At 40.8% G+C, this 10,231-nt stretch overlaps 1 protein-coding gene across 1 annotated transcript; it reads right to left on the reverse strand.

Annotated features, from left to right (window-relative positions):
• Positions 1-5,684: 5,684 nt before the first annotated feature.
• LOC135230409 (olfactory receptor 2G3-like) lies at positions 5,685-7,905 on the reverse strand. The gene has a single exon (XM_064279668.1). The coding sequence runs from the start codon at positions 6,634-6,636 to the stop codon at positions 5,701-5,703; it is 936 nt and encodes a 311-aa protein (XP_064135738.1). The 5' UTR covers positions 6,637-7,905; the 3' UTR covers positions 5,685-5,700.
• Positions 7,906-10,231: the final 2,326 nt, after the last annotated feature.

The following is a 10,231-nucleotide window of genomic DNA, read 5'->3' on the forward strand; positions in this document are numbered from 1 at the left end:
AAAACTATCAGCAAAATAGGAATAGAAAGAAAATTCCTCAATATAATAAAGGGCATTTATACAAAGCCAACAGCCAACATCACCCTAAATGGAGAGAGCCTGAAAGCATTCCCACTGAGATCGGGAACCAGACAAGGATGCCCTTTATCACCACTCTTATTCAGCATTGTGCTGGAAGTCCTAGCCAGAGCAATTAGGCTAGATAAAGAAATAAAGTACATCTGGATTGGCAAGGAAGAAGTAAAAGTATCTCCATTTTCCAATGATGTGATCTTATACACAAAACCCTAGAGAATCCTCCAGAAAACTACTGAAACCAATAGAAGAGTTCAGCAGAGTATCGGGATACAAGGTAAACATACAAAAATCAGTTGGATTCCTCTACACCAACAAAAAGAACATCGAAGTGGAAATCACCAAATCAATGCCATTTACAGTAGCCTCCAAGAAGATAAAATACTTAGGAATAAATCTTACCAGAGATGTAAAAGACTTATACAAAGAAAACTACAGTACACTTTTGGAAGAAACCAAAAGAGACTTATGTAAGTGGAAAAATATACCTTGTTCGTGGATAGGAAGACTTAACATTATAAAAATGTCTATTCTACCAAAAGCGATCTATACATTTAATGCAATTCCAATCCAAATCCCAACAATGTTCTTTAATGAGACGGAGAAGCAAATCATGAACTTCATATGGAAGGGAAAGAGGCCCTGGGTAAATAAGGCATTACTGAAAAAGAAGAACAAAGTGGGAGGCCCTACTTTACCTGATTTTAGAACCTATTATACTGCCACAGTAGTCAAAACAGCCTGGTACTGGTACAACAACAGATACATCGAGCAACTGAACAGAGTTGAGAATCCAGACATAAATCCATCCACGTATGAGCAGTTGATATTTGACAAAGGCCCCAAAACAGTTAAATGGGGGAAAACAAATGGTGCTGGCATAACTGGACATCCATCTGAAAAGAAATGAAACAAGACCCATACCTCACTCCATGCACAAATACTAACTCAAAATGGATCAAAAACCTAAATATAAAATCTAAAACGATAAAGATCATGGAAGAAAAAATAGGGACAAAGTTAGGAGCCCTAATACATGGCGTAAACAGTATAGAAAACGTTATAAAGAACGTAGAAGAAAAACTAGATAACTGGGAGCTCCTAAAAATCAAACACCTATGCTCATCCAAAGACCTCACCAAAAGTGTAAAAAGACTACCTACTGACTGGGAAAAAGTTTTTAGCTATGACATTTCTGATCAGCGCCTGATCTCTAAAATCTACATGATACAGCAAAAACTCAACTGCAAAAAGACAAATAACTCAATTAAAAAATTGGCAAAAGATATGAATAGATACTTCGCTAAAGAAGACATTGAGGTAGCTAACAGATACATGAGGAAATGTTCACGATCATTAGCCATTAGAGAAATGCAGATCAAAACTACAATGAGATTTCATCTCACTCCAACAAGGCTGGCATTAATCCCCAAACACAAAAGAGTAAATGTTGGAGTGGCTGTGGAGAGATTGGAATACTTCTACACTGCTGGTGGGAATGTAAAATGGTATAACCACTTTGGAAATCGATTTGGCGCTGCCTTAAAAGTTAGAAAGAGAACTACCATACCACTCCTTGGAATATACCCTAGAGAAATAAGAGCCTTACACGAACAGGTATATGTACACCCATGTTTATTGCAGCAGTGTTTACAATAGCAAAAACATGGAAGCAACCAAGGTGCCCATCAACGGATGAATGGATAAATAAATTATGGTATATTCACACAGTGGACTACTATGCATCGATAAAGAACAGTGAGGAATCTGTGAAACATTTCATAACATGGAGGAACCTGGAAGGCATTATGCTGAGTGAAACTAGTCAGTTGCAAAAGGACAAATATTGTATAAGACCACTATTATAAGAACTTGAGAAATAGTTTAAACTGAGAAGAAAACATTCTTTTGTGGTTATGCTAGGGGGGAGGGAGGGAGGGTGGTAGAGGGGGGTTCACTAATTAGATAGTAGATAACTACTTTACATGAAGGGAAAGACAGCACACAATACAGGTCAGCAGAATTGGACTAAACCAAAAGCAAAGAAGTTTCCTGAATAAACTGAATGCTTCAAAGGCCAGTGTAGCAGTGGCAGGGGTCTGTGGACCGTGGTTTCAGGGGACATCTAAGCCAACTGGCATAATAAAATCTATTAAGAAAACATTCTGCATCCCACTTTGAAGAGTGGTGTCTGGGGTCTTAAACACTAGCAAGCAGCCATCTAAGATGCATCAATTGGTCTCAACCCACCTGGAGCAAAGGAGAATGAAGAACACCAAGGCCACAGGCAATTATGAGCCCAAGAGACAGAAACGGCCACATGAACCAGTGACTACATCATCCTGAGACCGGAAGAACTAGATGGTGCCTGCCTACAACCGATGACTGCCCTGACAGGGAACACAACAGAGAAATCCTGAGGGAGCAGGAGAGCAGTGGGATGCAGACCCCAAGTTCTCATAAGACCAGACTTAATGGTCTGACTGAGACTAGAAGGATCCCAGTGGTCATGGTGCCCAGACCTTCTGTTGGCCCAGGACAGGAATCATTCCTGAAGCCAACTCTTCAGACATGGATTGGACCGGACAATGGGCTGGAGAGGGATGCTGGTGAGGAGTGAGCTTCTTGGATCAGGTGGATACTTGAGAGTATGTTGCCATCTCCTGCCTAGAGGGGAGATGAGAGGGTGGAGGGTGTTAGAAGCTGGCGAAATGGACACGAAAAGAGAGAGTGGAGGGAGAGAATGGGCTGTCTCATTAGGGGGAGAGTTATTGGGAGTGTGTAGCAAAGTGTATATGGGTTTTAGTGTGAGAAAAAAAAGTGCAAGAGACTGACAATCTGTAAACTTTCACTTAAAGCACAATAAAAAGTATAAAATAAAAGTTGATACACACATTTTTGGGGGTACATAATTCAAACCATGACAGGAAGGTTCAGAGCCATCACTTCTTGGAAGCAGATACTTAATTTGAACAAACATTTGTCTTCATCTCTAAAATGTTGATCTAGAGAGTCCATTTCTGCTGATGTATGAAAAAAAGAAGGCATATCACAAAGAAGATAGTTGGAGCTGCTTTGGATAATATCTGCTTTTAAAGTTTAAGTGGGATTCAGAAGAGGGCTCAATGTTGGATAGATCTTAGCTGAAAGCAGAGAGTATAAGAAAGATGTTTAACTATGTTTTATTAACTACACAAAGGCATTTGGCTTTATGGATCAGAACGAATTATGGATACCAAAACAAAGAATTATAATTCCAGAACACCTAATTGTGCTCGTGTGAAACCTAAACATAGATCAAGATGCAGCTGTTCCAACAGAACAAGGATATACTGCATGGTTTAAAATGGGAAAAAATGTGGAGCAGGATTGTATCCTTTCACCTTAGTTATTCAATCTGCATGCTGAGAAAATAATCGCAGATGCTGAAGTATATGAAGAACACAGCATCGCGATTGAAGAAAGACTTATTAACAACTTGCGACATGCAGATTACATACGTTGCCTGCTGAAAACGAAGACAACTGTGAGCACTTTCTGATGAAAAGTAAAAGACTGCAGCCTTCAGAATTGATTACAACTAATCATGATGACGTCAAGGACATCATACATGAAGAAAGCAAGAGGTCATTAAAAAGACAGGAGAGAAAGAAAAGACCTAAATGGATGTCAAAAGGCATGGCCATGACCTCAGGGGTTTCAAAAGGTGGAGACAAGGCCTCTGGTGTTTCTAAGGGTAGAGTTGCCTCTGAGATGGAAGAGGAGATCGTTGTGCCTAAAGCCGAGGGGACAGAGTTGCTGTCCCTGTGGGCCTGGAAGCGGAAGTGAATTATTATGATGACATGTGCAAAGACCTGGAGATAGAAAACCAAAAGAGAAGAACACAGTCAGCATTTCTCAAGCTGAAAGAACTGAAGAAAAAGTTGAAGCCTTGGGTTGCAATACTTAGGGATTCTACAGGGAAAATACTAGACAATACAGAAAGCATCCAAAGAAGATGGAAGGAATACATGGAGTCACTATACCAAAAACGGTTGGTTGGTGTTCAGCCACTTCAGGAGGTAGCATATGATCAGGAACTGATTGTACTGAAGGAAGAAGTCCAAGCTGCACTGGAAAAAAAAAAAAAAACTTTTTTTTTTTTTAGGCATTGGCAAAAACCAGGGCTCCGGGAATTGACAGAATACCAATTGAGATGTTTCAACAAATGGATGCAGCCCTGAAAGTGCCTACTCTTCTATGCCAGTAAATTTGGAAGACAGCTTCCTGCCCAACTGACTGGAAGAGATCCATATTTATGCCTATTCCCAAGAAAGGTGATCCAAACGAGTGTGGAAATTATTGAACAATATCATCAATATCACATGCAAGCAAAATTTTGCTGAAGATCATTCAAAAGCAGCTACGGAAGTATATTGCCAGAAATTCAAGCCAATTTAGAATAGGACATGGAAACAGGGGTATCATTGCTGATGTCAGATGGATTCTGGCTGAAAGCAGAGAATACCAGAAAGATGTTTTATTGACTATACCAAGGCATTTGACTGTGTGGATCATAACAAATTATGGATAACATTTCAGAGAATGGGAATCTGGAACACTTAATTGTGTTCATGAGGAATCTGTACATGGATCAAGAGGCAGTCGTTCGAACAGAACACATGAGGAAGGCCCTCCACAAGATGAATTGACACAATGGTTTCAACAATGGGCTCAAGCACAATGATGACTATGAGGATGGCGCAGGACCAGGCAGGTTTTTCTTTCTGTTGTACGTAGGGTCGCTATGAGTAGGAATTGACTGGACGGCACCTATCGCCAACAACAACCAGAAGAAAGAGCAAATCGGTCTTGGAGGAAGTACAGCCAGAATGCTCCTTAGAAGTGAGGATGGTGAGATTTTGTGTTACTTAGTTTCGATATATCATCAGGAGGGACCAATTGCTGAAGAAGGACATCATGCTTGGTAAAGGAGATGGTCAGCGAAAAAGAGGGATGGAATGACACAGTGGCTTCAATAATGGGCTTACACGTAGCAACAATTGTAAGAATGGCAAAAGACCTGGCAATGTTTCTATTGTTATACCTAAGGTAACTTTGAGTTAGAATTGACTTGAAAGCACCTAACAACAATAAAATGGTGTTTAAAAAAGGAGAGAGTTTGCGAGTTTCTCTGAGACAGGAAAGGTTGAAAGATTTTGGGTAGGATGTGTGATGAATCCAATGCAAATCTTGTTTTAAATTATTGTGATGATATGTACAAAAGTTTTTTTTAGCACATTTACTTGGAGGGTACCATTTAAAGAGGATCAGTTGTAGGAGGGAATTTACAAAGTATGGTGTCATTTATCCTCCTACAGAGGTATGAACACTTCTGCTTGTTCTGTCACTGAGAACAGGACATATGGGAAGAGCTAGGAAGGAGTACAATGGTTTGTTTGAGATTCTAAAAGATAGCACTTTTGGGGAGGATGAGCTTCTCAAACATGAGGATGGTCGATGTTGAGATATGGGACATCTTTTCTTGGAGCTCTTGAACACCCATTTGGAAGCACAGAAGGACCAATACTCATTGATGGTGTGCTCGTGGTTGGTAGAGGCAGGATTTTTATGACTTTACGCTTTTTAGGATTTGTCTCCTTTCTCGGATTGTAGCAGTCTCTTCAATGCCCTATTCACATCCTTGTTTCTTAAGGTATAGATGAGTGGATTCAGCAGTGGGGTGATAAGGCAGTAGAGGAAGGATGTGAACTTGGCCTGGGTACTATTGGCAGGGGGCTGGAGGTACACGTAGATGGATGGCCCGTAGTACATGATGACAACCACCATGTGGGAACTGCAGGTGCTGAAGGCCTTACGCCTTCCTTCAGCTGAAGGTAACTTCAGCACAGCCCTGGCAATGAAGGTATAGGAGATCAGCACAAGCAATGGAGCCAGCAGTACAAAGGGAATGGCTCCTGCAACCAGTGTCAGGTCGTTAACAGTGGTATCTTCACAGGCCAGCTTGATCAGGACAGGTAGCTCACAGAAGAAGTGGTCCAGAATATGATGACCACAGTGATGAAGCTGGATAGTTAGGGTGCCTTGGAGCAGAGAATTGGCTAGGCCACTGCACCAGGCTGAAACTGCCAGCTGCATACATACCTGAGGATGCATGGTGAGGGTGTACTGGAGTGGCCGGCAGATAGCTAAGTAGCGATCAAAGGCCATCACTGTTAGCAGAACGCATTCGGTGCATCCTATCCAGTGGAAGAAGTAGGCCTGTGTGATGCAGCCCCAGGAAGCAATTGTCTTCTTTGGCCCCCAGAGGTTGGCCAGCAGCTGTGGCAAAATAGTGGTGGCGATACAGAGGTCCTGCAAAGAGAGATTGTCTAGGAAGAAGTACATGGGAGTGTGGAGCCTGAGATCCACAATGGTGAGAAGGATGATGAAGATGTTTCCCACCATGGTCAGGATGTAGAAGACCAGGACCACTCCAAAGAGGGGCCTCTCCAGCCACGGATAATCTGAGAAGCCCAACAAGACAAACATACTTGGGAAGCTCATATTTTCTCCTTTCATGGTATCTAAGATTTGTATAGCTGGAATACGAGAGACAAGGTGTAGAGCATAAGCCTAACTTTTAGGTTTCAGTCGCTCCATGGCAACATTACAAAATCTTCCATATGTTAGTAAGATAAGTTTTGAAAATGTTAGGAGAAATTTTCAAAAAATGGGACTAATTCTGTTTAAACACTGCCCTAGCAGTTGCTACTGAATGAGAGACAGAATTGGAATAAACTAGATATGATGAGAACCTCTATCTGGAGCCCAGTATTCTAAGTATTTGTTTATATGAAGATTTCTCCTCTCTTTCTGTCTTTCCCATACTCCCTTTCTCCCTCTGTCTGTATCCCTGGCTTTCTCAAATGTGTCTGTCGTATACTGAGTATTAAGCATGCAGAATCTGAGGTAGCTGCTGAATTTGAGTGTGCGTCACTCATGGACTTGGCCAGATCACTCAGCCTCATTATGTTTCAATTTCCTTATTTTAAAATTAAGAAAAAGAAGAGTCCTTACCTTATTTGGATTTGTTTGTTTATTTGAAAATTTTGAATGAATTTTATATATCTATGTCTGTATCTGCATTTGGAAACTCTGTAAGTGCTACAGCTGCTAACTGAAAGATAAATCTGCATCTATCTATCTATCTATCTATCTATCTATCTATCTATCTATCTATCTATCTATCTATCTATCTATCTATCTATCTGTCTATCATCTGTCTGTCTATCATCTATCTATCATCTATCTATCTATCTATCTATCTATCTATCTATCTATCTATCTATCTATCTATCTATCTATCTATCTATCTATCTATCTATCTATCTATCCATCCATCCATCCATCCATCCATCCATCCATCCATCCATCCATCCATCCATCCATCCATCCATCCATCCATCCATCATCTATCTATCTATCATCTATCTAACTATCATCTGTCTGTCTGTCTGTCTATCTATCTATCATTTATCTAACTACCTACCTATTTATGAATGGTAATCTCTATATAAGTGCTGTTGTTCTTGTTAGGTGCCATTGAGTTCGTTCTGACTCATAGCAACCCCATGTACATCAGAACGAAATACTGCCCAGTCCTGGACCATCCTCATGATCATTGTTATGCTTAAGCCCATTGTTGCAGCCATTGTGTCAATCCATCTCACTGAGGGTCTTCCTCTTTTTGGCTGACCCTCTACTGTACCAAGCATGATGTTCTTCTCCAGGGACTGGTCCTTCCTGACAACATGTCCGAAGTATGTGAGACGCAGCCGTGCTATCCTTGCTTCTAAGGAGCATTCTGGTTGTTCTTCTTCCAAGACAGACTTGTTTGTTCTTTTGGCCAACCCTCCCAGTGCCGTCGAGTCGATTCCGACTCATAGCCACCCTTTAGGACAGAGTAGGACTGTTCTTTTGGCAGCCAATGGTATATTCAGTATTCTTCTCCAACACTACAATTCAAAGGCATCAGTTCTTCTTCAGTATTCCTTATTCATTGTCCAGCTTTCACAAGCATAGGAGGCGATTGAAAACACCATGGCTTGGGTCAGGGGCACCTTAGTCTTCAAGATGATATCTTTGCTTTTCGACACTTTAAAGAGGTCTTTTGCAGCAGATTTGCCCAATGTGTCTTTTGATTTCTTGACTGCTGCTTCCATGGCTGTTGATTGTGGATTCAAGTAAAATGAAATCCTTGACAACTTCAATCTTTTCTCTGTTTATCATGATATTGCTTATTGGTCCAGTTGTGAGTGCTTTTGTTTTATGTTGGGTTGTAACCCATACTGAAGGCTGTGGCCTTTGATCTTCATCAGTAAGTGCTTCAAGTCCTCTTTACTTTCAGCAAGCAAGGCTGTGTCATCTGCATAACGCAGATTGTTGATTGTTGATGAGTCCTCCTCCAATCCTGATGCCCCATTCTTCCACATATAGCCCAACTTCTCAGATTATTTAGCCAGGATATAGAATGAATAGTATGGTGAAAGGATACAGCTCTGACACACACCTTTCCTGATTTTAAACCATGCAGCATCCCCTTGTCCTGTCTGAACAACTGCCCCTTCATCTACATACAGGTTCCTCATGAGCACCATTAAGTGTTCTGGAATTCCCATTCTTCACAATGTTATCCATAGTTTGTTATGATCCACATGGTTGAGTGCCTTAGCATAGTCTATAAAACACAGGTAAACATCTTTCTGGTATTCTCTGCTTTCAGCCAGTATCCATCTGACATCAGCAATGATATCCCTGGTTCTGTATCCTCTCCTGGATTCTGCTTGAATTTCTGGCAGTTCCCTGTCGATATACTGCTGCAGCCACATTTGAATGATCTTCAGCAAAATTGTGTGTGTGATTTAATGGTATTGTTCGATAATTTCCACATTCATTTGGATCACCTTTCTTGGGAATAGGCATAAACATAGGGTTCTCCCAGTTGGTTGGGCAGGTAGTTGTCTTCCAAATTTCTTGGCATACATGAGTGAGTACTGCATCTACTTGTTGAAATATCTCAGTTGATATTCCATCAATTCCTGGAGCCTTGTTTTTTTGCCAATGCCTTCAGTGCAGCTTGGATTTCTTCCTTCAGTACCGTAGGTTCCTGCTTATATGGTACCTCTGGAAATGGTTGAATATCAAACAATTCTTTTTGGTGTAGTGACTCTGTATATTCATTCCATCTTCTTTTGATGCTTCCTGAGTTGTTTAATATTTTCCACGTAGAATCCTTCAATATTGCAAATCAAGGCTTGAATTTTTTCTTAGTTATTTTAGCTTGAGAAATGCAGAGTGTGTTCTCTCCTTTTGATTTTCCATCTTCAGGTCTTTGCACATGTCATTTGCACATGTCAGTATAATGGTTTTCTTTGTCTTCGTGAACCCTCATTTGAAATCTTCTGTTCAACTCTTTTACGTCATCATTTCTTCCTTTTGCTTTACATACTTGACATTCAAGAGCAAGTTTCAGAGACTTCTGACATCCATTTTGGTCTTTCTTTCTTTTCTGTCTTTTTAATGACCTCCTGTTTTCTTCATGTATGATGTACTTGATGTCATTCCACACCTCATCTGGTCTTTGTTTATTAGTGTTCAATTTGTTAAATCTGTTCTTGAGATGGTCTCTAAATTCTGGTGGGCTATACTCAAGGTTGTACTTTGGCTCTCGTGGACTTGTTCTAATTTTTTTCAGTTTCAACTTAAACTTGGATATGAGCAACTGATGGTCTGTTCCGCAGTCCCCCCTGACCTTGTTTTGACTGATGATATTGAGGTTTTCCATCGTCTCTTCCCACAGATGTAGTTGATTTGATTCCTGTGTATTGCATCTGGCAAGGTACATGTGTATAAACAAACCAAAAAACCAAACCCACTGCCGTCGAGTTGATTCCAACTCATAGCAACCCTATAGGAAGAGGAGAACTGCCCCGTAGAGTTTCCAAGGAGTGCCTGGCGGATTCGAACTGCCGACCTTTTGGTTAGCAGATGTAGCACTTAACCACTACGCCACCAGGGTATGCACATGTGTATAGCCACCGTTTATGTTGGTGACAAAAGGTGTTTGTAAGGAAGAAGTAGTGGTCTTGCATAATTCTATAATTCAATCTCCGGC

This window comes from Loxodonta africana, chromosome 2 (genome assembly GCF_030014295.1).
Source record: "Loxodonta africana isolate mLoxAfr1 chromosome 2, mLoxAfr1.hap2, whole genome shotgun sequence".
Taxonomy (NCBI): domain Eukaryota; kingdom Metazoa; phylum Chordata; class Mammalia; order Proboscidea; family Elephantidae; genus Loxodonta; species Loxodonta africana.